The sequence below is a fragment of the Pundamilia nyererei genome, unplaced genomic scaffold (genome assembly GCF_000239375.1).
Source record: "Pundamilia nyererei isolate P.nyererei 1_Seehausen unplaced genomic scaffold, PunNye1.0 scaffold00075, whole genome shotgun sequence".
NCBI lineage: Eukaryota > Metazoa > Chordata > Actinopteri > Cichliformes > Cichlidae > Pundamilia > Pundamilia nyererei.
In genome coordinates this window covers 779,610-806,189 of record NW_005187476.1, presented here as the reverse complement: position 1 = coordinate 806,189, position 26,580 = coordinate 779,610, and the positions used below count along the sequence as shown (strand labels likewise).

The following is a 26,580-nucleotide window of genomic DNA, read 5'->3' as shown; positions in this document are numbered from 1 at the left end:
GTAAGAAACCTGTTGAGTTCACATTTAAGATGATGCATTGAAGACATGTAAGAGGCAGTCTGATATAATTAATAAACCGGGAAAACTTTTGCCAGCTACACAAAAAATACCTGATGTAGTAAATCTGATGATGTAGTAAACTCATATATGCAAATTATTCTTTCTTTCTTTTTTTCCCTTCATTTGCTCAGAAGGTTTTCTTGCAATTGTTTCATGGCTCAGACTTTAGTTTGGTTAGATTACCAAGTGCACAAAACAGGAGAGGCATTTCCTCAAGGTGTAGAAAATGATTAATGAACTCACTGCACACTTGGTTTGGTGGAGCGCAGAATATCCTCAACACAATTCCATTTGTTTTGCAGTTTTTCAGTGAGATCCTCCTTTAAAATGAGCCGTGCCCGCCTTTAAATGATTTATTTTTAATCCCAAAGAGACATAAATACTTTTCAAAGCCTGACTTGCATAGGTGTCCTCCTACCACACTAGGTGTTAGTGCAGTAGTTCATGTGTGAGTATTTAACCTTTGCTTTACCAAACTCCATGTCTCAATTTTACTTAAGTTGTAAAGTATGTGATTTAAAATGAACTCCCACAAAGATAATAGATTTATTAAATTGCAGCGTTTCAATCCAGCTCACCTTCATACACACGTGTGTAAATAGGCCTGGAGCTCCATGCTTGAAATCAGGCTTTGAAGCTTGTACAAGAAGAGAAAGACATCCAATCAATTTAGACATACAGGTTTTTCGATCAGGTGAATACTTCATACTTTTTGCTTCATGTGTAGCATCATCATCAGGTAGTTTATTTCTCTTAGTCGTCTCAGAAACCACTGAATCACAATTAAGCTCACTGACATTCATCAATAAATAAGTTTTAACATAATTGTATAAATATAAGATGTTAAGTCGCAACATATGGCAGATTTGATCTTCTTTATTTTTCCACTAGCTCTTTTAAGTTGACCAATCCTAATTTAGTTTGCATAAGTTCATTATTTTAATCCTCACAAAGCAAGTTTATTTCTTATTAAGCCACATTCCCTTGTGTGTATATATTGTATTTCAGTTCAAAATGCTGTCATATATTTAAAAACAGTGCTGCTCTGCCCTCCTGTGGCATTGTTATGTGCCATGACCTGTAAGCACATGCATGAATATGTATCTATATGTATTACAGATAGTCAAAGTTAAGTTAGTAAAATGGTAATATGACAAAATAAATAAAACAATGATAAATACTTTCCAGCTCCAGGGGTGTAATTTCCGGGGGGGTTAGGGGGGTTATGACCCCCCCCAAAATCACACCAAAACAATATCCCCCCCCCCCCCAATAAAATTATGAATTATCTTGCATAAATAGGCTGTTGATTTTCTTTACTCATTTCAGTTATCACCAGCAAAATAGTTGCATGTTTAATCATCTGGGAATTTACCCAGATTTACTTATTTATTTAGACAGAGATCTTGACACCCCCCCCCCCCCTCATGTATCTCATGTAAGATACATGAGAAACGTTGCTTAAATATTTATATAACATATATCAGTAGCAGAACTTTACTGGTCACCAAAATAATACTTATTTAATTGTATTTTATTAGACCTTTAAAGCATTTTTTTAAGTGCTGGGTCTTATACTGACATGCTTTTTTAAGAGACTCACAGTAAAAATCCGTGTCAGTTTGCTTCAGCGATGTGAAAACGGTGAGCTTATTTTAAAAAACGGTGCAGCTTTTATTTGACGTGCTCACTACGCAAGAAGGGGAGGTCGACGGAAGGATTTCCTGTGTTGGTGGCGGATGGGTACCTTTGCTGGCGCTGTGACGCGTCGCGTTCAATACGAAGAGATTTCCCATTAGCGGCGGAGTGATCTGAACTAGTAGCTTCCCATACAATTCAGTGAGGAGTCAATGTGAATCTGCAGCGAGGGGGAAAACATGGCGACTTCGCAGCATGAGGGGCACGCAAACCAACTCGATCTACTCATCAGAGCCGGTAACGTAATTTTTCGCACTCGCGGCTTCGATCTGAGCTGCGCGCGGTTGTTGTTTTTAAGTGCGTCCGCTGCGCCGCCGTCCGCTGAGAAGAAGTGCGGTGAAGTAATGGAGGGCAATCAGGAAGTGATCACCTTGGTTAGCAACCTGCATGGCGTCGCCACACGGTTTAATCGGAGCCGGTTTATAAGGAGGGAAACTTCAGTTGGATGCGGTGGTGTGTACAGGTGGAGAGTTACGTGCATGAGTGGTGTTTTGCACGCGGGAGGAGTTTTTTCTGCCCTCGGCGTGGTGTAGAATAACGGTCTGCAGCTCGGCTGCACAACCAGGAAGTGTGGAGATGTTGTCTTTCCTACGTCTTTGCCACGCTGTCTGAGTCGGAAGGACATGTGGGTTTATTTTTACCAGCATCAACGACGCGTGCACAGTTAAATATTCCCTATGATCGTTTTTATGGCCGTTTGTTTTGGTGTTTGACTGCGGCTGGCTTCGGTTTCGGGTCAGTTTAGCCTGAATAATCTGCAGGCTGATCCTTGATTAGCAGCTCCGGGGAGTGAGGCGCCGTCCTGTGTCATGTTTGTGGATTAATGTGTGATCGGCTCACGGTGGCACCCTCTGGGTCTCGGGTTTTGGTGTGTGTGTTTGTTTGTTTCACGGTTTCCGTTACCGTCCTGTGGAGCCGCTGTGCAGGCGCGTGGGACGGCCTGGCTCACGCGCTTTCTTCCTTGTAGCCGTTTGTTGTTGGCTTCAGCTTTCCAGCTACAAACTCTCTTCACCTACGTGTTTCCTGATTTTGAATAACGGGCTTTTATCGCTTAAACGCCGTGTTTGTTTCCGCCTCTGTTTAATTTTAATGTCAAAGTATTTTTTTCTAATATTTCGATGGCGGAAGCATTGTTTATGTGAGGGGGCGGGGCGTGTGTTTGATTGACTCGTCCGTTAGTCCTGTAGTGCGCGCGCTGCTTCCGAACGTAAGCAGCAGTCCAATCAGATGCGTCTGGGGGCAGGCTCTTGAACTGAGCGACAGCCAATAGGAGGCAAAGCGAGTGTTGAGTGACAGGAGGATTTGTGTGCCTCTTCGAGGAGAACTGGAGGGAACGGGTGAGGAGTGTAAACACGGAAGTCATCACGGGCAGCACTACTTTTTGTCGGACTTGCTGCTGTTCTTGGCCCCGTTACCGAGCTGTAAATGTGAATGAGAGATTTTCCCAACTTTATATATTGTAATTTTGCTTACACTTAAATAATTATTCTAATAAACTGAACAATTTTGCAATTTTTATTGGATAATCAGACATGAGTTATAACCCTGATAATTCAGATTTTGACATGTTGGTCAGGCACATCTGCAGCTGTTTGAACTCAACCCTTTCGGTGGCCTTACTGCAGCACCTCTGCTTACTTTCAAGGGCGACTCTGCAGGCCACAGGACCTCTGCAGTGTGTCCTGTTTGCTTGTGAATGAGTGGGACAGCCTAAATATAGCCTATTTCTGTCCTCGACACAGTGCCCATTGCCTCAGCAAGATAGCCAAACATGGATAGGGCAGGGTGTAATGGGATCTTGTGTTTCCCACCGGTGATTGACAACGACAGCAGGTGCTCCTGGGTGCCTTCTCAGAGCTCCCTCAGACAGGTCCACGTACAGTTTCCCTGACAGCGGCTGTATCCTGTTTTTGAATAAAACAGGAGGGCTGCTCACGTCTGAGTGGGTCAATAGTTTGATTGTTAACATATTGAATTAAACACCCAGCTTTGCAGGAAGTGAGTTTGGGCTTTATATGCAAGAAAATTGAGTTTTTCCTTCATGTAAAAAATTGGTCTTCAGAGAGGTTTAGATCTTCAACTAAAGAAAAATCACCAGATTTAAAAACAAAACAAAAAAATTCTGTGAGCAGGTTTTAGTTTACCCAGGCTTCTGTTTTTGCTTAACAAACAGCCATAATTATTGGGAAATTGCGTATAAGTCAACACAAGTATTTTGTCTGCTCATGCTAAATTGTGTAGACAAAATTTTTTGCTTAATTATGGGAAGCCAAAACGTTTTAATACAATATATACGTGACAATTAAATGTAAATGTAAGTGACGAATGTTTCTAGTTTTAATTTATGTGGGAAGAGTGAATAAGACAAAAACATTTCAAAGGGGAAATCATACATGCCAAAAAAACCTATGAAGAGGAGAAAAAAAAATATAAAAGGGGTGAAAGAATTGAAATTAAAACATTTTTGGGTGTCTACTTTGTATGTGGTCTTTGTGCTGACAGTGTGAGTTCATTGAGTTCATAATGTCTGATCTTAGTATCCTTCAGTAATTCATCCAAATGACTAAATTATATATCATAAACAAAACATTGATTAATCACATTAATTATTGTAAAACAGTGCAAAATTTGTGCTGTTCAAGCTTAAGATGGTCCCTATTTGCATATAGATAGAAATACACCTTTTTGATGTCACTATATTGCAGCATTGTATTGTACTGTACTGTGACACCATAATGATCCAGCAGGTAGGGAGTGAACTGGAAATCAAGTACTGTGCATAAGTCTTGAGTCGCATGTTATTTCTTTACATGTTGATTACAAGACTTGGGAATTCTTACAGTGGTTTTGAGCAGTAGTTGGTTAATGAAGGTCTTACAAAGTTTTTGTTTGGACATTTGCTGCTTTTTTTACTTATTTTCAGTCCAGTACTTGTACCTGACCATTTTGTCGAAGTATTCAACCCTGAACTATGAATCAGGCAAGCATAAAAAAAGTCCCCTAACCAATGGATGAACACATAACAGCTTAGAACAAATTTTAAATTGCATCGTTACACGCATTATTACAAGCAACCTGTTGGAAAAACATCATTTTCCACATTTCTTTAAACGAATCTGAGTAAAATAGAACAGTTTGACAGGCATAAAATTATATTTTTGCATCAAAAAGACGATTCCCAAAGAGCTCTTAGCTGAAATTAGCATGTGTGATGTGCAAAATCTGAGGAAAAAAAAGATGTATGAGGCCTAAAAACTATCTGCAGCAGATGAACAGTATCTGAAGATCTGTGGTTAAGAAACATGGGGGGGGGGGAAATCAGCATAAATGATGATAAGTGTGTATGGAAGCTGTCAGGAGCGAGGCACAACAGTATCTACAGCCATCTGTAGAACACAGTGGAGGCTCTGTCATGGTTTGAAGCTGCATTTCAGGCAAAATTGGTGAAATTATGAACTCAGAATGTCAAAATACTTGTATTGCAATACTGGTGGTTTCCTTTAGGGGGTGCCAGATGTTTATTGTTTGTCCAGGAGAACCCCCACTTTAGGATTGCTGCTGTTCTCCACTCTGCAGACGGCAGCTAGAAGGCAATCTCAGTTATTTAAAACTCATTAACGTATCATATCTGTTTAGATTAAAAATGTCTTAATATTTTCCTTCAAATGTAAAAGAAGTAGATTGATGAGATCTCATGCTTAATAAAGAAGAAAAACACTAACTGTTAAAAGTCCAGGCGAGTGTTTGCTGACTGTTTTCGTGTCTTCTGTTTGTCGCAGTGGAGGCTTCTGTTCACGGCACCAATGTCCACTGCTCTGACAAAACAATTGAGGCTGCAGAGGCTCTGCTACGCATGGATTCGCCCTCCAGCCTCAAAGAAGACCACAGCCCAGGTAACACACACACAGATACACTGTTAGTGGACCACCGCTCAGGTTTATATGCTCAGTTAGCATAACTGCTGGCCAGTCTAGTAGATCCTCATCAACCCTGTGATGATTCCTCTGTGCAGAAGCGTTCCTTCCACAAAGTGGAGCGACACAAGACTTCCTCCACGCTGCCATGCGGCCTGACATGATCACAGAGTCCGAGGTGGAGATATCAACAGAGGAATGTTGTGAGGAGGAGGATGAGGATATGGCTACGGTTATGGACGATCCGGAGCCAGAACCCGACCACGAGCCAGTCAGAAAGAAGCGAGGTAGACTTAAAAGAGCTGGAAGTTAACTTATCTGTTATGTGGAGGAAGCCAGAGCCCAAAATGTTAATTTGATATCTTTAACTTTCTGGGGGCTTGTTAAACTTTGGGGAAAAAGGAAAATATTCAGTGTTTTAAGCCAAGATTTAAATGCAAAACATCTGGAAGCACTGATGCCAAGTTGTAAATCCAAAACCAGAACCTTGTAATTATGCTCAGTGACTTTATCCAAGAGCACCATCTAGTGGTCAATTTATCCGAGGGGGTCACACCTCGGTCTCACAACTGACTTCTTTCAAATGTTTCCCTTCCCAGCTGGACGGAAGCCGAAGACGCATCAGTCAGCCATTTCCAACGGCTCACCGGACGTTGGCATCAAGAAGAAACCAAGAGAAGGAAAAGGTATCCGAGGTATCCATTTTAGCTCTTCCACACAAAAAAAATGCTGCTTTCTGGTTAACATAGACAGAAATTCACTGTGCCTGCAGCTGTCGGAAACTCGTACTTTTATTTCATGAATCAGTCAACATGCTTTAAACATTAATATGACCTTTCAGTCAGCTTTTCTCCTTCATGAACTAGACTTTGGTTCAGTTTTATTCATACAGTGCTCAGTGCTTAACTCTCAGCAGCAGTCACCTCAGAATGCTTTGTACAGCCAGGTGAAGACTGAGTCATGTTACAGAGAAAACCTCAACGTTTCATGTTTTTAAGTTCGGTTTCCTCATTTGAAGAATAATTGTGGAGCATTTTTACAAAGCAGTCCAGCAGCGCTGCATGAATACACTGAGTACAGATGTTAATTATCTTTGATTTCCAGCAGGGAGCACCACCTACCTTTGGGAATTCCTGCTGGACCTCCTCCAGGACAAAAACACCTGTCCCAGATACATAAAGTGGACCCAGAGGGAGAAGGGCATCTTCAAGCTGGTTGACTCAAAGGCCGTGTCCAAGCTGTGGGGCAAGCACAAGAACAAACCAGACATGAACTATGAGACGATGGGGCGGGCACTCAGGTAGGCTGTCCCTATCTGGGATTATAATCGGATGTGTTACATTTTTGAAAGAAACAAAGTATTTTACATCTTTATGATCCAATAAACACTTTAAATTTGGCAGCGATAAAGGCAACAGTAGAGGTTTGATAAACAAAAATAGCTCCGTCTCTTTAGGATTACCTTGCTAGACTTTACAGAGGCTGATTTCCAGTCCTCTGCTGACATTTCATTTTTATTTTCTTTGAAAGCAGCATCTTATGTTCTGATGCCTTTTCTTCAGATATTACTACCAGCGCGGCATCCTCGCCAAGGTGGAGGGCCAGCGGCTGGTTTACCAGTTCAAAGAGATGCCCAAAAACATCGTCATCATTGACGACGATAAGGCGGAGCTTCCTGCTCCAGAGGACCTGATCGGCTCAGACACAGCGGCGTCCTACGAGCGCGTGCCTCCGCCGTCAGACATGCTGCTCCACGCCACCGAGCTGTCATCCTCCAAGAAGCCCAACATCTTGCGGGGCGCTAACAAAACCAACGTCGTCCACACTCCAGTGGCCACAGGTAGCAAGCCAGCAGCAGGAGGAGCAGTGACGGCGGGAAGAATAGTGACGGTCTCAGCGGCGTCGGACGGGAACCAGAAACAGCAGTCCCACGCGGCAATCATCCCGAACGCCACAGGGGCGAGGTGAGGCCCCTGCACGCAGATGTTCACTATGTGGCGTCTTTGCTCATGCGGATCTTTACCCTTCTGACTCTGTCTCTCCTGCAGGACGGTCCGGGTGGCTATGCAGGTGCCGGTAGTCATGACAACATCACTGGGTCAGAAGATCTCCACAGTCGCCATGCAGCAGCCCGCGGGAACAACAGCAGCAGCCGGCCAAACCACTCTGCTCACCAGCACCTCGGCTATCGCCGCCGCTGCCGGAAACGCCAACTCCCAGCAGAAGGTGTGCAAAAGCAAAAATCGAAAATGATGCAAAACCAAGTTTAGAAATGTGTTTATAACTCTGAGTAATTAAGTTTGTTTTGGTGATGAAACGGTTGAGTCACTGCGCAGCACTGAAAAGATGAACTGATGATGCTTCTTTTCATCAGGTCGTGATCCAGACCATCCCCACCATGGTGCCAGCCACTGCGGAGAACGGAGACAAGATCACTGTCCAGCTCGCCAAGATCATCACCATCCCAGCCCACCAGCTGGCTCAGTGTCAGATCCAGACCTCCACGGGCACAAACAAGCCCGGTGTCGGGGCCTCGCCGGCGGGCATCAGCCTCCTCGGGAGCCCCCTGACTGTCCGCGCCCTCACGCCCGTCAACGTCGCGCCAGGAACGCAAGTGATGAGACTCACCGTGCCGACGCAGGCGCAGCAACAGACTCTGGTGGTTTCGCAGCCGGGCAGCGGGGCGGGCGTGGTGACTGTGTCTGCGGCCAACCAGGCGGTGGCGGCGCAGCCTCGTATCATTAGCGGTGTCATCAATGGCTCAGAGCTGGTCATAGGAGGTGGAGCGATGGAGAAGCTGAAGGCCGCCGGCGTCCAGGTACAGGCCGTGCAGGTGCCGATCCAGCAGAATCAGGCGAATCCAAAAATGGCCCAGAGCGTCAAATCGGAGCCAATGGACTCGGCCGACGTGGCGATGAAGACAGAAGAGCCCGAGTGTTGAAGTGCGTCCGTGTCTCCTCTGCCAGAGCGTGCTCGTTTGTACATTTCTGAAGTCATTTCTACTTTTCTTTGTAATAACCAGCAGCAGTCTGTGAGACTTTAAAGATGCCCAGAAGTCGTCTCCCCCCCCCCACCTTTTTTTTTTTTCTTTTTCTTTTGTGTGTCTTTTCTTCCTGAGCCCGTCTTCACATCTTCCATGTTGCTGCCTAGAACTAATCCGGACTGTCTCAGAGCCGCACAGAAACCTCTCCGACATAGGAAAACAGACTTGAAGGAAAGGGATGTGTTGGGAAAAGGGACCAACTTTTGATCACTACAGTTTAAGCTTTGGAAATCTTTCACCGTCACTGACTTGAAATCTGGGGGGAAAAAGCGAAACACTACGAACACAAATGAAAGCAAATAATCAAAAAGCAAAATGTGAACCGTCACATTCAAGAGGACCCGGAGGATGGGGCTGGGGTGTAATGCAGCTTTTGTAGAGACAAACGTTAAAACCAGCAATTAGTTTTTTTATTAATATTATTATGATATCACTGTGCCGATCAAGTGTAGGTGGTGCTATGAGAGTGAGAGGAAGAGGCGTTCCCACGAGGAGCGATATCAGACAGAACACGGTCATGTATGTACATAAATATAAATATGTCTGCTATACAGTTTACGGAGCTAATGTTAACAGAACAGCCTTAGATTTTAATTTTCTTCTTCATGTGATGTCTGAACGGTAAGCTGTTGTTTTGTTTTCTTTGTGTTTTGATACCTTGTACCAAGCACAGTATTATTGAAACTAGGGAAACTAATTTTTCTTTCTACTGGTTCTTCCGCCTCCATTTGGCTGTTTTAACGCTCACGCAGGTTGAATCTGACAGGCCAGACTGCTCACAGCACATCTGAGGATGTGGCTAGAAAGGATCTTGGCTGCTCCTTTTCTTTTAATTTTGGAACATTTTTGTGACCCTGCAGTCAGGCTGCATGCAAAAAAACGCGACTGAGCCGATGCATGCTGCCACATCTGAAAATGGGAATGTCTGTAGAAGCAAGAAAGAAATTAATCAAGTTTATGCAAAGATGGCTCACTGTGGATCCCAGGTCACTTTACTTCCAGCTTAAAACGAGGCTCCTGCATTTCATTTTTTTTAATCTGAAAAGAGGGAAGAAGAAGAAGAGACAGAGAAGTTTGTGTTCAGACTGAACTGTTTGTATATTCAACATTTGAAGTATATTCTATTTTGTTGTACTCTTGTTTCAAAGTGTATTAAAGTAGATTTTACTGAAATATAAAGACATTTGAAACCTGACGGCTGTCCCTGCATCACTTATTTATTTTTTGTTCATTTATGTTGGAGCTGGGAGATTAAGAGTTTGGGTTTAAATGATTATGAAACAAGATAATCAGGATAAAATAGGTAACGCTGTTCTTTTACAGAGCAGTTTTCCCTCCCGTCTACTCAGTTTAGCTCAGCTCAAGCTAAAGATGGCAGAGAGACTTTGTACAGAGAGTCAAACGGTTCACAGAGGCTGCTGTCTGTTGTTGTTTTTTTGTTTAATCAAGAAGTGAGGCACTCAAATGTCTCAGGCAGGCGGCGTTAATCTTGTTTTTCAGTAGTGTGAGAAACCGGAGCTCCCCGAGAAAAGCCAAACACCACAGAGGGAGAATTGGCCCCCTGGCTCTGGATGGCCTCACCTTGTCCTCCAATAGCACTTTGAGGAATCGAGTCACCGTGACCAGGATACGTTCTTCAACGCATTTGTAGCACTTTGTTTTCTTGCGTTTGCGCAATATCTAATTAGAAGCTGTCTGAGTGATGCTGCAAAACTAGTTCATGCATTCATTTATGAACGTTGCTCTGTGACTGCTGGTTTACTTGTGGTTCACAGGGTATTTACAAGTAGAATGGGAGGCAGAGCCGTCAGCTTTCAGGCCTGTCTTCTGTGGAAGCAGCTTCCAGTTTGGAATCGGGAGACCTTTTTGTCAAAGCTTAATTAGGGATGGATCAGGTGACCCTGAATGTTCCCTGGTTGCGCTGTGATAGCTCTAGGGTTTTGGGGGCTTCCCCTGATGCGCTGAGTGCATCATTAGTTATTGTTAATCTCTGGCTCTCTTCCACAGCGCGTCTTTGTCCCTCCCCCTCCCCTCCCCCTTAACTGGTTGTGGCCGACCGGTTCCTAGTAAAAGGGAGTTTTTCCTTCCCAGTTTTGTAAAGTGCTTGGTCATAGAGGGTCATCTGATTGTTGGAGTTTCTGTATACCTTACAAAATAAAGAGGCTTGAGGTGACTCTGTTTCTGCTGAGCTGCGGTGCAGGTAGATGTTAAAGTTGAGCAATAAATTACATTTTTAATATCCCGAGCTACTTTATGTTTATCAGCACAAAGCTGAACACAAGAAGCAGAAGTTATGTTTTACCATCCGATATGAAAAGGGTCATGTAAGTCTCCTAATATTATTTCACACATGAAAGTGAAAAAGGGTTTGAAGAGTTAAAGAAATTTCTCAAATTCTGAGAATCTGAGCCACCTGTAAAAAAGCTGTTTTAGACTATGATCTCGAGCTTTTTGTACATTATCAAACTTATTTCCCAAACATTACTCCAGGTGTTTGGATCAAACTGGACAAACGGTCATGTCACAAATACAGCAGTTACTACATACAGTGATAATATTTACTCATGAGAAGCACGCACAGGGCAGCCTTTCTGCATTCAGTTTGAGTTTACTGAACGATAAAGACAAGAATCTGGGTGAAATTCAGTTGTGCAAATTGTCTTTGTTTTGACCATTCAGCTCAATTGTTTGTTTTTAGGTGAAGCAGAAATCTAAAAATTATCTCAAAACCTGAACATGGAAATAAAAAAAGCAAACACTCGTACACCTGGATAAGAAGAGGAAACAGGCCTTTTATTTTTGGAATCAACTCTTTATTGTCATATCACAAGTAAACAACTGAAAGCACATCTAGTTTTAGTTAATTATAAGAAAAAACAACTTTCTCACACAGTTGCAATCATCACACAGGTGGGGTCAGTAGGAATTTGGCCTTAATGTGAAGAAAGGGCTCCATTTCTATTTATTTTACAAATGATTTCATCGGATTTTCAGTTATTTGGTGTTACCTGCCAAGTCTGCACGGGAGGTATCGGAAGACAACAACAAAGACAAAAACATTCCTGACATGCCAAATTTTTAACCTTGCAAACTACAGCTGACTCATCACTGCAGGCAAAGCAGATCAAAAGAGGCATGAGAGAGGGTGCGAGCAGCTTATTTAGTCTGTAACGTCTATAAAAAGATGTTTGCAGGGAGGGGACGAGAGGCCTGGCTTCTGTTTGTAATCCACCTGTAGAATAAAGTGCCACTATTGACCAATCACATTTGAGAACAATGTGGTAATGTGGAGGTAGACGCTTTCTGTGCACCACAGACAACAGAAAAGATGGACTTAACTTCCGAATGTTAAAACTGAAGCCCCTGTTGATGATCTAAAAGATGGAAAGTGTTTTCTTTTATATCATGAAAAGGGGGCGACGCTTCTGCTCTGAAATTAGAGGGTGGATCAAAAAGAATCATCTGATTTCAAAAGGCTTTTAAAGTAACGGACATGGAAAGTTGTGGTAAATATTAAAATGAATGGCTGAATAGTAAGTTTTACATACAAAACGTACGATGTTCACCAATCCTCAACAGTGCGCCTCTGTGGACACACAACAGCTGTCTGCTCGATCGTTATCGGCGAACAGCTGTGGGAACTAAAGCTCTGTGAAATCAGATGATTGTTGTTTTTTTTAAAACACACCCTCAGCTGACAAGCTACTAGTTTCAGTTCATCTTATGTGATCATGAGCTAAGCAACCAAAACTGGCACACAGTTTCCAGTAGTTTCCTAAAGGTTCTTATCTACATCAGATACGAAGGTGACTATGGCTAAAGATCATAGACCACACAATACTGCAGAATGGCCATGTACTAATACTGAACAAAGCATTAAGTCTATTTTGTGAGTCAGAATGGAGGGCTATACGCAGGCTCGTCACATTCGGTTACCAAACGCCAAAATGACGACAGCAAAGACGCTCAGCTCCTGGGTCAGTGTGTGACGTCACCGTGGCTGCGCCCTTCTTTACTACTGTCTGTGGTGTGGAGAGCTTAAGAAGGAACCAATATCAAGTCACAAAACTATCGGCTACTGTCAAGCAACCATTTATCTTTATTAGTTTTTAATTTATCTGCACTCATCAAAATTTCAAAAAAATAAAAAAAAGGTGCATGAACATAAGGTCTTGGCACAGATATGTGTTGTCGCCAGAAAAGAAGACTGCAGACGATGTCCGATGCATTTCCAGACTCTGTCGTGCCCTTTTTTATTTTTTAATACAAATACAAAAATTCACTCATCATTTTAATCTCTTAACATCCATCAGGTCATTGGTGACAGATCCAGAGTGGGAAACACTCTACCCTGATTCCACCTCATATGTGTGATACTCAGACCATGTCTGTCCTGTAGTGCATCAGCAGCATGAAGCACAGAGTTCTTAAAGTACGTGTGTGCAGTCTGACGACAGGTAGAGCACACCTGCAGCTGGAATATCTCGTGCTGCAGAGGTACACAGTGTCCCATTAAAGTCTTGGCCACACTGTCTTTATCACTCACATGTGACCTCCTGGTCACACAATAAAGCGAGAAGGAGGAAGCGCTAACCTCAACTCCACAGCGTCATCACTTCCGGTGTGCCGGTTTGTTGTTTCCTTCCCACTCCTCCTCCTTGAAGCTGAAGTCACAAACCAGAGAGAGGTGGTCGGACGGATAACTAAAGGACGGAAGTCTGTTTGGCCCGATCTCCTCCTCGGTGGGCATGTCCAAGACGGCATCCACTCTCAGCGTGTCCTTGGTGTACCAGATGTAGTCCAGAGTACTGCAGCACTCCCCCGTGGGCCGAATCTTCCACGTCGTGTACTCCGGCTCCGTCAAACCGTCCCGGCTGAGTTTCTTGTAGGCCGAGTCCAAGCCGAAAGGCGATGTGGCGAAGCGCCGATACACCTCCTCATTTGGGACTGCGTTGAAATCCCCGCATATGAGCAGAGGTATGTCGGCGGCGGGGTCGCTGGGCTGCTTCTGGACCACATTCTGGAGATGCCAAAGGAGGTCTGACCCCTGAGTGCTGCGGAGCCACTCCCAGCCAGAACGAGCCTTCAGATGGGTCACGGCCACGCACACGCATTTACCCGTGATCCGACAGCGCAGCGTGGTCACTATGGCAACCTGCGATCAGAGAGCAGCGAGTTAGAGTGTTGTAGTTTTATTTTTCCCAGAAAGGCTAAAGCTCCAGAAATACTACACCTGACAAAATTTATTTTTTTCCCCACCTGATTGGTTGGAATCCTCATGGCAGAGAGTCGTATGCTGACGCTGTCGAGGAGCTCGAAGCGCGACTCGTCGTAGAACAGCGCGCAGCCGTCAGGGCCGTTGTTGCCCTCAACGCCCAGGCACGGAGACCACGGCTTGGGGCAGAAGTGGCTGCTGTAACCCAAACCTGCCAGCACCGGCTGCAAGGTGTCGTAGTAGTGGTCGACTTCCTGCATGCACACGATGTGGGGGCGGTAGGTGAGGACTTCCTCCATGATGAGGTACTTCCTGCGGGACCAGCTGAGGGCCTCCAAAGGACACATGACAAAATTGTCGAGTCCTTCGCCCAGAGCTGCAGGACAGGAGGAAGCGGGAGACCAGACTTCAGTAACAACATTATCCACCATGTGTTTTGTGTTCCACCAAAACAGACTCAGAAAGTGTGAATATTAAATTTCCCTGAGTGATGGAGAGACGGATCCTAAACTACAGTCCATCTTAGTGAGTGCACTCTACCTTGAGCCAGGATGTTCCATTGCATCACCCTGATGACACTGCTGGGGGCGCCGTCTCCATCACCGATGTGAACAAATTTCCTGTCGAAGCGAGGTGGTCGGTCCGTGAGGGCCTCCTCGCACTGACGAAGCAGCTCCTCTGGATCAGGGGGACATGGAGAGGACCCCTCCTGCTCCATCGACAGAAGGAGAGACAACACTTAATATTTAGATGAAAATATTCAAAAGAAAAAGTCTGAAGACAAAAGAAAAAGAAGAAAACCTACCGGGCAGAAATCTGGATCCAGCTTTGTGAATGCAGGTAGCTGGGGGTTCAGGTGTGAAGAAGGGAAGGGGAGAAGAGAGCTGGTGCTGCTGAGGGGCTGAGTCAGAGCGTTGTACAGCTTCGTGGCCCCTCCACCCATCGGATACACTGGTGAGGAGGAAAATCAAAGCGACAGTGAAGCATGTGATAGGATGGAGACACATCCACCTTTCTAACATGACGTATAAACTGAAGGTAACACACACATCTGTACTTTTATGGAAAGAATAATCTGTTCTTTCCCAGCGTTTGTTGAGCTTCAGCTCAGGTTGTCGTGTAAGGACCAAGCCATCACAGCGTCAGCAGTCCAGATGAAACAAACCCCCAAAGTGACAGCTGCAACTCAGCCTTTTGTTCTGCTTCAGCAGCATCTGTCGGCTTACACGTGACCAAACTCATTAAACCTAAAAATAACACGTGCGCTTCCCAGTGTGTGTCAGAGACTGAGCTGGATTAAACAGTCAGCTAACAAACTCAGAGTAAAACACCCCTTCCAAAGAAGCCTTTGTACCTTGTTAGCACGTTTCTATGCTTGAGCAAAACAAGCAGTCAATGCAGTGACTCAGTGTTTCACACGCAGAAAACCTAAGAAAACAAACGTGGAGCTGGGGACAGATTCTCAGAGGAGCTGTTTGGGTTTCACTGGTGAAACAGAGAGCAGAGGAGAGAAGTTGAAGTGCAGATATCCAAGTTGACAAAAATTTGTATAAAAGTGACAAAAGCTTCCCCCCAAAAATGTTAAACACAGAAAACAACTTTTAGTTATGAATTACAGGTAGCAGAAGCCACACCCTGCTGATAAAAATCAGTGTGCCACACCGCCTGCTCCACGAGTGTGTAACAGCATCTATCTGCAACAACTTCAGAAACCAAAGTGGTTCATATTGGGCAGATGTTGTACCGAGAGACACTGAAAGAGGTGCAAACTAAACACAAAAAGCAATAATCTTGCATCTTTAAATGTTTTGACTTTCAGCAAGACCAAAGCAAAAAAAGCTGTTATGCTTCAGCATTCCAAGGAGAATTAACAGGCGAAGTAATGCACTCCTCTCTGTAACGCGCACTCCAAGTTCCTTAAATCGGACAAAAAATGTGCTGCAGAGATCAGATTGACCTCTGCTCCGACATAAAAATTCTGACACCCAACTTTTCCTCTCAGCTCTCCGAGACCAGAACTACGTGACTATAAAAGGAGCTGGATGTTTAGGATCCGTGCAGTCTCGCGTGAAACAGACGGAGAACAGCAGCACGTTTAAACAAGCATCTTCATTCTGTTAAAATTGATATTAGTATATTATTTATTAATATGTAACAATAATGCTTTAATTCAGTCACACAGCAAGGCCAGGGTCCTTTTCTTGGAGTGGTGACCACGTAACTTTTCACATAGAAGCGTAAAGCAAAGACTCTGTGTTTACTTACTGAACAGAAATGTGCCAAATATGCTTAAACAAACAAATTTATTTCAAGGCTGACTAAATTAAACCCCACAGTTTTTTTTGTACGTAGCAAAAACCACATGTCCAAAAACTCCATCCTCTCTAATAAGACTTTGCGAGACTAAATTAAGAGCTACTGACGACCAAAACACCCAAAAGAAAAAGCTTCTTCTTACCCAGAGTCTCCATTATGCTCCTCTGCAATGTCCACGGTACTCCTTAGTTAAATGTCCTTAATGGCTCTTTTTAATGCTACCTAACAGATGTGCTGCCTGTCCGCTCGGGAGGCTAAACGTCTGCAGTGTGTCAGGAGACAGTGACAGATGTGCGGTCTGTGTGTGGAAATAACTATGACTTGTCACTGTTGCATATAAAGCCTCAGAGAGAGAGAGAGGAAGAGGAATTATGAAGCGCAGACGTCAGCGGACCATATGGAGCATTAGAGGTCATGTGCCAGACAGAGACAGAGACAGAGAGAGGAGGGAGAGAGCGACAAAGTCAAAGAGAGAGAGAGAGAGAGCGCGGGGCAAACCTGTTGAGTGGCTGATATGACTGACAGATTTACTCTAGCGACTTGGCCCTCGACTAAATATAGAGGCGCACAAAAACACGATAACCCGCACTCATCCTCGCTGATACACCATAACACCTATCACCCGAGTACACCGTGTTAATAGTTTCTAATCGCTCTGTGAGAGCACAGCGTGTGAACGTATGGTAACAACTTCCTCATTTTGGCTGTTGTAACAGCAGCGCGCACGCACACACACACATGACTATAATTAACCATTCAGCAGTGCTATGACAGTTTTTTTCCACACATGCTGTAGTTTTCCAACCTGTCAATCAACTTTTTTGACACAAACAATAACAGGCTGCTGAAGCATTTACAGATCTTACACGAGATAACATTCACTGGTTTATCTGGTAAATAGACTGGTTCTTATAAATGGACTGCTTTACACAACTTGCTTCATTCACCCATTCACACAAGCTCCTTTTTTCTATGCTGTTTCTAGGGGCTTTCTGTCTGTGTGAGCGGTTATTGTACAAGCACTAAATGCTGCAATGTCCATTTCAATGTGCTTTGTGCAATTTGAGAGAATGGAGTAATCTGGAGTGACTGTTAAGTGATCTTTTCACTGTTGAGAGTTCACTTATTTGGATGTTACAGTAACAATAGAGACATTCTATTCGTTACGCAGACCTGATCACGATGGATCCTCTACAATTAATTCTCTGTTGTTGGGCTGTTTAAGTGCAGGGCGACACACCCGCCGTCACGGTGTTTCAGATATTTATCAGAGATTTCGACTGACTGGTTCACCGAGCGCCAGGTCGATTCTTTATATAATGTCTCTCGTAGCACTACAAATAAACAATTATATATATATCAATGAACTCTGATTTGTAAATTATTAATTCATCCTACTTCTTTTCGAGCATGTAAAGTGTGGGGTATCTCGAGATGTTTGTGGAAACGCAGTTTATTTTTTTACTTTGCTTTTCTGTTTTCCATGTATTATATTTTATTTATTTTTACATGTTCGAAATCAAAAACAGTCAAATGCTCAAATATTTTTTTGGACATGGAAAAATAAAACTCCCCTGGGACAGTATTCATTTCTCATATCTACGATCACTTCTGATCTTATACTTGGGTCACCTTAAAGGACGCGTGCAGCAAGAAGACCAATATCTGTTTAAAACTATTCTGTCGGGACGAATGGTGAGCATAGAAAATGAAGAAAGGACATCATTGGCAGACTTGCTCCAACGCTGCAGGCTTGGGACTGTTAATATGTTTATAAAAGAAAAGAGAGAAATACTCCACATATTTCTGACACTCCCTGCAAGGTACCAAGTGATCAGGGCTGGGGCAAAAGCGCAGCTCTGGGGTTGGCAATGGCACACTAATGAAAAGGGGGGAGGGGGATTAAGGAGTTCTGGCTCACCTTTTTGCATCACTGTAAGTATTTAATGATATAATATTAAATAACATTACCTACAGAGAAAGTTTTCAGCTAAAATAACAGATAGAAAGCAACTCATTCAATTTTGAGAGACAGACTCCCCCTCATCTACCTCACAGTGGTTTGGTCCACTTCTTACCTTTACCTAATGCCTTTACTTTGCAAATTGTAATTGTGCATTCATCTAGATATTCAATAGTAAAAGTAGATCTATTTTTGCTGCTGTTCACCTGCATCAGCTGAACTTTTATCGGTACATAAATCTGGTTTCAAATGTTTTCTCTTTATATAATGTCTCTAGATACTTTTTATGTGGCAGCCTGTAAAGAAAAGCTGCACCTATGGCAGTGCATCTGCACCGGACTGCATCAGGCAGCTGCAATTAATAAAACGACCAGTCTGCAGGCAGATGATGGTAATAACTATAATGCAGAACACCAGGTGTATATTTTATATTTCTGTGCAAAAGCATTAAGAACATATCAACATCTAAAGGCAATTAGGTGAAAAGTGGAAAGTGGATTTGCAGGGATAGTAACCTATAGTTACCTAACGTCTGTACTTTGCAAATTGTAAACACCGGATGTACAGATCTTTTATTGATTTTTTTAATAGATTTATTGTTTGTTATTTTTCCAAACTACATTTTATTCACTCTGTTACTTTTCTGTGGAATCTTTGCTACTGTGTGGCTGCTGCATTGTTACAGAGCAGCTGTTTATAGAAGCAGGAGCTCGGTGCACATTAAAATCATCACGCTTCTTTTCTAGTAGAAATTCTTCCGAGTTGGTAGCTGTCTACACCACATCAGATGTTCTGTGAGCCCACAAAACCACATTTGTCGTAGTTTATCAACAACAACAACAAAACATCTAATTTTAGAGGATGACTCACACCTGCACGCTGACCATGCACAACCCATACCTTAAGCTTATCACAGCTGATTTTAACAAAGAGGAAGTCATTTTTAACTGTAGCAGAATCACGAACATCAAGATCACTGAGCATTCACGTGCACGCCGCTGTGTGGTCAGGATGACTCACATCCTGTAGACGACCTGTAGTAAATCTATGTAACTGTGACTAAGTGCACGAGTGTTGGCAGGAGGGAGGGGCCAGAGAGTTGTCACTGGATCCTCTGGTGGTGTTATTGACATTTCCATATTGAGGGCAGCTGCCTTGTCAGATTTCTGTGAGGGGGATTTTATGAGTTTGTGCCTTTTAGAGGAGCTGAAACAGCTTTAACTACGTGTGTGATCTTGTGATGTGAACGCACCACTGCTGCTTTTAAGTTAAATTAGGAAACATTTGAAAGGTTCAACATAACAGAGTCTGATGGTCCGGGGCCAATAAAAACTTGTTAGATCTGTCTGGGCCAGTGATGGGGATTCCACTGAAGGATGTGTCTGACAGGCCCTCACTAATAAATAGTTTTTTCCCATTATTTTTACCTTAAAATAACAGAAAGGTGCTTCATCAAAACCACATGCACGGTCAGTTAAATATAATGAGAAGAATGTTTTTAGCTGCCTACACCCACCAGCAGTTTGTCTTACACGGTAAGAGCGTCTTAAAAAGAAGCTAAAATGAAAGCAGTCTGTATGCAGATCAGCTGCTCGACGTTTCAGTTTGACAGTTTGTGTCGTAGACATAACTTTGCTGCAGGTTTTAACGTCTATCCAGCTGAGAAACATTTTTATCTCTTTTTAACTCTCTGTGTTACACTAAGCCACTCTGAACTACGCTTTAAACTTTCTCTCATGGGTATTTTTATACATTTTTCTAGTATCATTTCATGAGGGGCCATTTTTAAATTGCATTATCTAGAAAACTATAGTTTTCTAGAAAAAAAAAAAGTCAGTTTAAATTTCATGGATATATCCAGAGGTTAGGGAACATGAGCCATTGTTTTGGATTCACAAAGTACAACAGGTGCTGGAGAGACACCGAGACAACCCCAATTACTGTAGGGAGTGGTTCAGCTGGTGACCACAGACCATCACTCTCTCCTCAGCCCTGTCCTCTTCACTTCCTGATAGCATGAAACGGTACCTCCGATCCATTCAGGTTACACAGGTAGTCTGAATGGATCGGAGGTCCCCTGGTATGGCACATCCACACATGCTATCACAACCAGGCTTGCAGAGTCTCTCAGCACAGGAGAGGCCAAGAGACGGGCAGTAACACAAGGAGAGTTGGACAATAGCTTAGCAGGGCTTCAGCCCAGCAGAGGGATGAGAAGACGGAGGAAGAGAATTCCCAGAGGCCTGCAAAACAACCTCCAGCTTGCTCATGTGCATGTTTATGGTCTAACTGTCACAAACAGATTGCATGGAGGTGGAATGAGGGCCTTTAGTGAGCCGTGTGGTCACAGCCCAGAAACATTTTTTGTTTACATTTGGGTCAATTGTGTCAACATTTAGATGTTCAGGCAGGAAATTGAGACTTTGGCCATTTGTTGAATTGAGGTGAGACGTTTAGCTGCAGCACAGCGTTTCCTAGACTCCATTCTCAGAGTTGCAGCGGTTTTTTTGGCAGAAGGCTCGGCTGTGAGTTACGGGGAAACTACGTGACCAGAGATCTCTTATTAGCTTGCTCTGTTTTCCAACTACTGAGCTGGCATGTTCTGGGCTATGAAAGAGGCTGGGTAAGAGCAAAGTCAGAAATCTCTGGTTTTGCTCTTACATCAGGATACAAAACTATGAGTGTCTGTCAAATTCAGGATCATCCTTTGAGCTGTTGGAAGCTCCCTGTCAGTTACCCTGGTTTTCTTTTCTTAATCCTTTTGGTTAAACGAAGTTTAATGTGGACCAAATTACATTGAGAAAGGTACGACATGTATTTAAACATGTTAACAAACACGGCCTTTAGTGAAACTGAATTCAGCACTCCTGCCTTAGTAACGATAAAATATCTTAAATGTAAGATGAGAACATCAGCATTTGTGTCTTTGTACATCTTGTTATGACTGATAACATTACATTTGAGCCGTGTGTGTCCTTCAGCTGAAGCCAATCGTTAAAAAAAGGATTAACTTTCGACAACAACAGTTTGAGGTAGTGATGAAATCTACCGTTTGTGAAGCAATATCTCAGAAAAGAACAGCTTGTATTGTGGCATCAGATACACCACACACAGAATCCTGAACACGAGATAAGCAGATTCATTTAGAGACAAAGATATTAAAAACATGAACAAAACTGTCTAAATATAAACGAAGGTCCAGCCAAAGCACAAAGCTACAGATACCTTAGGTCAAAGTAAAGTTTACTTCTGGGCTTTTTGGAGACTTACCTTCTTCACTGGAATAAAATGACGACTTCCTCTTAAAACGGACTTTTTGGCAGCTGCAGCCTTGTTTTTCGTTCCGTCTTAGTAAACCAGTATTTAGCCCTCTGAGTACGTGCCTCTGGATACATGTGTGTGCATGTTTTTGTTGAGAGGAAGTACAAGTGGGTGTGCGTTTGACCCTGTAACTGCGGGGAAAGGTCACGCTGAGGAAAAGCCAGATCTATTCTGCCATCTGCTGGTAGGAGTCACACAGGAAATGATTTGTATTTGTGAAAGCGCATGAGAAGTGCAATTATGCCCATCTCGCAAACAAAAACTACTTTCAAAAATTCATCAACTCCATAAGTTCAGTTTTAAATTGGACCGAGCACCACCTCTGGTAACATTTTTCAGATAATTGTGTCAAGAAACAAAGTGAACCAACCACAACAAAAAAGTATTTCAAATTATCTTCATCTTATACCAAACTTTTTTTGTCCACATTACAGGTTAATATCAGGCTCAAATGTTGCCTGTGCACAGACAGCAGGCTGACATCCTGAAGTCAGTCCACTTGTCATCCTGGATAAAGTCAGCTGCATAGTTTCGCTGTGGTCTTGTCTCCCAGTCGTTTGCTGAAGTCGAGCATTTGTTGGTGAAGGAGCGTGCTAATGTTTCCTAACTGCTGTTTCTGATTCTTCAGATGGTCAAGCAGAGAACTAATTGACATGAACAGGACGCCTTCACTGCTCTCGTGGTCCTGGGTTAACATTAAATCCTCCGCCCAGGCTTGCTGTAAGCTTTCCCATAATGCCTCTGTGTCTTGCCTGAACTTCTGAGCCTCCTGCCAGTATTTGTGCGTCTCCAGTTTGGCTGTTTCGATGTCCTCCGTCATCTGACTGATATGGAACTGCAGCCTGCTGTTCTCCATGGTGACTTGCTCCAGTTTCACACCACAGTCGTAGATGCCCACCTCCACGGCTCTCAGCTCAGATGCCTGTCTGTGGAGCGTGTTGATGTGGCACGTTTGCAGCCCCTCCAGCTCAGCCTTCATTTCCTCTTTGGGCTGAAGGAGTTCACTGGTTTTCTCCTTCAGTGCCTGAATTGAAAGCTCCATCTCACTCCTCCTCTTCCTCAGCTCATTGAGAAGCTCTTCCAGCCTGTGGTGCCTGTTCTGCTCATCGCTCCACTCGGCCTCCACCTTCTTCAGAATCTTTTCCTTCTCCTCCACCTCCCTCTGCTTCTCCTTAACACTCTGAGCAACCTTGTCGACATCAGTGGTGAGCTGCTGTAACTCCTGGTGCTGCCGGCTCTCGATTCTTTCGTACTCCTCCTTGGACCGGGTCACATGCCTCATCAGGAGGCTGGCATCAGTGGTCTTGGGCTCCTGCCTCAGGAGCGCTTCTTTTTTTTGAAGCAGCTCCTCATATCTTCTCTGGGTACTACTGATGTCAGATGTCATTTTCTCAATATGCTCCTCCTGTTTCCTCTTTGCCTCCTTCAGGAGCTGCAGGAGTCGCTCTTTCTCCTCCTGAAGCCAGCCCACATTCTTTTCTCCTGCATCCATATTGCTGCGTAGCTCTTCCTGATTCCTCTCAACGAGACGCTTGTTAATTACATCAGTTTCCTTGAGCTCTTTGACCTGCTTCTCCATCTCTTTGATCTCCCTGCCATGCTTTATGATGGAGGCAATACGCTCCTCCAGTTGCAGCCTGGACCACTCCAGCTGCTTGGAGACCTGCTGATGCTCAGCCCTGACCAAGTTCTCTTTAGTGTGCCGATGCTTGAACACCTCACAGACCTGAGTCAGGGCTGCCTCTAAATGCTGTTTTGATGCTCTGCCCTCCTTTATTTTACTGTCCATTGTGACGATTCCCTCTTGCAAGTTCTGCACAGTGAGGCTGAAGGCTTCCTCCAACTCATGCAGTTTCTCCTTCAGCAGATCCCTCTGTTGCCTCAGCTCCCATTGCTTTTGGACTTCCCCTTCCAGCTGCTCCTCATGATGGTGCCGTGACACATTCAGTCTGTGTATGTTGTTCTCGACCATACCCAACTCATCCATCAGCTCATCCAGCCGTCCCTGGGCTTTGTCTTTCTTATTGGTAATGCTATCCAGCTCTCTTCTGCTACTCCTGTTCAGGTGGTTTTGCTGCTCTGTCTGCTCCTCAACATTGCTCACCTCTTCCAAGAGGTCATTTCTTTTCACGGAGGAGGCTTGTCTCTCCAGCTTCATGTTCTGCTCCAGGGTTAATCTGTCCTGCTTGACGCCGGCAATGCAGGACTTCAGCTCCTCTATATTCTCCCACGTCATGTTCAGCTGCATCTGTGAGCTATACTTTAGGGCAAGTAGATCATTCAGAGTAGCCATGATGGTATCATGGTTAGCCTTCGCCTGATCCCGCTCCAGGTACAGGGACTTGTTTTGGCTGAGAAGGGATTCCTGCATTTTCGTAGCTTCTTCTTGGAGCTGAGAGACTGCACTGAGATCTTTGCACAGTTGCTGGATCTCCTCGGCATTTGATGCTCGCGCCGCTGCTACATCAGCCATGATCTCCTTGCTCATTCGTTCACGCATGTTGCTGATCTGGTGTCTCAGTTTGCTGTTTTCTATGCTTTCCACTTCCAAGTGTTCACGAGCAGCACGCCTGTCTGCCTCCAGCTCGCTGACAGCAGTCGTTATCTCCATCAGGTGGAGGCTGGCCTCAGGTGCGAACGGTACCTCCTCCTCTTTCAGGTATTCGTCCAGCTCCTTTAAACGCTCCAGAACCACCATAACCGATGAAAAGTCGGGCACCAGTGAAGAAGCCATATGTGACTACGTTTTGGAGCGTGTTAGCGGCACTCCGAGCCGTATACGGAGCGTTTCAAACAGATGCTCGCTGGCACGGATGACTTGTGTGTGCTGTCGTCGGGGTAACAGCTACCCCCCTGTCTGCTACTTGTTTAAAAAAAAAAAAAAAGGCTGGTGGAGTCAGTCCAAAATCCTAAGCTATTTAACCCACGATATTTGTTTGATTCATTTTATTAAGTAAAGCCTTCACCTGAAGCCTTTTCTGCAGCGTTAAAGTTCATACAGCAGCTAGCAATCGCCGATAACTTATGAGCGCTGTCGCCAGGGCAACGGTGTCCCCATCGCTACTAGCTCTACGGCAACCCGGTGACGTCAGCACGCTCGAAGCTACCTATCAGCCAAGTGCTAACCGCCAGAAAATAGCCCCAGGAAAACAAAGCAAGTTTGGCGAAGTCAGTGTTTGAAACGTGAATAGAAAAAATACTGTGTGCCCCCGGTCCCAAAATTTAAATGCTACAACTGTCAGCAGTGGGGTATGGTGCTTACCTACCTGGCGTACCCGATTTGGGGGTGCTGTTTGGGTTCAGTCAGAAGGACCACAGCTAACATCCAACGCAGGCAGGGAGGCCGGCCACAGCTGCCTGGGTTGCCAGATTTTACGGTTTCACGTAGGGTTTCTGCTGCCTCTCATTTAGCCCGAGTAATATTAAATGCCTAATGGGGCCTCACACACACACACACACACACACACACACACACACACACAGAGCGAGAGAGAGGAAGAAAATAGAGGGATGGATGATAAATAGATCTGTTGTCATGATGGGTATTCATATTAAAAAAAAGTGTAGCTGACCCTTGTAATCCACAAGGCTTCAAACCTGTCAAAGTGCTTGGTTTCTGTGGGTTTTTCTATTCCCAGCTCTGTGTGATGACAAGGACAGTCAATATTCCTAATACGGTCATGTCAGGAAACCCCACCCACCCGCTTTCAAATAAGCCAATCAAGAGAAAGCTGGTTTCAATAAAGGCATTGGTGAGCTACAAAAGTTTTTATTTCAACCCGTCAATAATATGCTGCAGCTTTCGCCAGATCTCACCCTAGCTGAGCACTTTATAGCCGATTTTGAACCAAGGTGATGGTGCTTCCTACCACCATCATCATCATAATATAGCGTGAGAGGAAATATCTTGCGAAAAACTTTTTTTTCTATGTAAACTTTGTGCATATTTCAGCTTTTTTCTCGTCTGCACAAACCATTAAAAAAATCTTTTACTCTCACCGTGTGTTTATACACCACTCTGCACATAATTATGAGTTATTATTGATCTCTGACTCTCTTCCAAAGCATGTTTTTTTTTGTCCTGTCTCCCTCCCCTCAGCCCCAACCAGATGACTGGCCCTCCCTGAGCCTGGTTCTGCTGGACGTTTCTTCCTGTTGAAAGGGAGTTTTTCCTACTTACTGTCGCCAAAGTGCTTGCTCATAGGTGGTCATCTGATTGTTGGGGTTTCTCTGTATTATTATAGGGTCTATAATAACCATACGAGGCAACTGTTGTTGTTGTGGCACTATATAAATAAAACGTCTACCTTTTATCAGAAGCTCCAGAATCTAACAAGTACTAACATAATACATGAAATAAAATTACATGGATAGTTCTTTTTTTAATGTGTGACAATCATTTGATAATTTGTAGCATGCAATGGCAATATCAGGTAAAAAAAAAAAATCCTGTAGTAGGACAGCATCAGGTCAAGCACAGCCCATGTCTGCAGCACTGGTCCTCAGGACTCCTGGGTTTTTGGTACCCTTTTGCAGCTGCCCGCTTTACACACACACACATTTTTACCTTTACGCTGGCTTTGATAGCTGTTTTCCTCCTTAACCTTTTCCGAGGTTTGTGGAGACTGTGTTTATCTTTATAGGCAGTCGGTGTTTTTTACCGGCGTATTGAGAACAAGATGTGGCAACACTCGGCCGTCGCAGTGTGCTGTCGTCAGTCTACAGAGAAAGACGTAAAAAGCCCAGAAATAGAGCAGGTAGAAGGCCATGCGGTCCCACTGGCTGCAGTTCTGTGTGTGTTTAAACAAAAGCTGTGGACGCTCTTTGACCGGTTTCTCATTTTAAAACCAAACTGAGAGCTGTGAGATTTTTTTCACATCTTTGAAGGGAAGTGATTTATTAAAAACACGTGTCGTACACATGCCTGCAGTCAGGAACTTTTAAGATATTGATTGGTATCTGCTGCTTTTACTTTTAGAAAGAAGGTTTTCGTCGTCATTGACCTGAATCTGTGCGGTACAAGAGCGTTGCATGTAATCAGGTGGTGTAG

The 26,580-nt window shown here is 44.0% G+C and overlaps 3 protein-coding genes across 14 annotated transcripts in view; 1 reads left to right on the top strand and 2 right to left on the bottom strand.

The window, feature by feature from the left end:
• The window catches only part of elf2b (E74-like factor 2b (ets domain transcription factor)), a 19,823-nt gene extending 9,919 nt beyond the window's left edge, over window positions 1–9,904 (top strand). For 2 of the 6 annotated variants that reach the window (XM_013911934.1, XM_013911933.1), the window contains exons 4-10: window positions 5,538–5,651; window positions 5,771–5,959; window positions 6,272–6,367; window positions 6,777–6,972; window positions 7,235–7,636; window positions 7,721–7,898; window positions 8,047–9,904. In XM_013911934.1, the coding sequence (XP_013767388.1) occupies window positions 5,538–5,651; window positions 5,771–5,959; window positions 6,272–6,367; window positions 6,777–6,972; window positions 7,235–7,636; window positions 7,721–7,898; window positions 8,047–8,613 (1,742 nt within the window). In that variant the 3' untranslated portion in view covers window positions 8,614–9,904. Of the gene's footprint in view, window positions 1–1,802; window positions 1,996–5,537; window positions 5,652–5,770; window positions 5,960–6,271; window positions 6,368–6,776; window positions 6,973–7,234; window positions 7,637–7,720; window positions 7,899–8,046 lie in introns of those variants that run through there. The other 4 variants (XM_005737360.2, XM_013911937.1, XM_013911936.1 and 1 more) reach the window with 4 other exon arrangements.
• Window positions 9,905–11,508: 1,604 nt separating this feature from the next.
• On the bottom strand, window positions 11,509–26,161 carry noctb (nocturnin b). 7 transcript variants are annotated; one of them, XM_005737350.1, is made up of 6 exons: window positions 26,098–26,161; window positions 24,797–24,960; window positions 14,736–14,881; window positions 14,471–14,639; window positions 13,975–14,306; window positions 11,509–13,870 (listed from the first exon to the last, which is right to left on the bottom strand). In XM_005737350.1, exons 3-6 carry the CDS (start codon window positions 14,871–14,873, stop codon window positions 13,328–13,330), a joined length of 1,182 nt encoding a protein of 393 aa, XP_005737407.1. In that variant the 5' UTR covers window positions 14,874–14,881; window positions 24,797–24,960; window positions 26,098–26,161; the 3' UTR covers window positions 11,509–13,327. The 7 variants fall into 7 exon arrangements, with proteins under 7 accessions (XP_005737407.1, XP_005737408.1, XP_013767384.1 ...); XM_005737351.2 differs by lacking the exon at window positions 26,098–26,161 and adding an exon at window positions 25,128–25,207; XM_013911930.1 differs by lacking the exon at window positions 26,098–26,161 and adding an exon at window positions 25,128–25,207 and having other exon boundaries at window positions 24,806–24,960.
• On the bottom strand, window positions 21,913–24,669 carry ccdc175 (coiled-coil domain containing 175). Its single transcript, XM_005737357.1, has one exon. It carries the CDS (start codon window positions 24,262–24,264, stop codon window positions 22,048–22,050), a length of 2,217 nt encoding a protein of 738 aa, XP_005737414.1. The 5' UTR covers window positions 24,265–24,669; the 3' UTR covers window positions 21,913–22,047.
• Window positions 26,162–26,580: the final 419 nt, after the last annotated feature.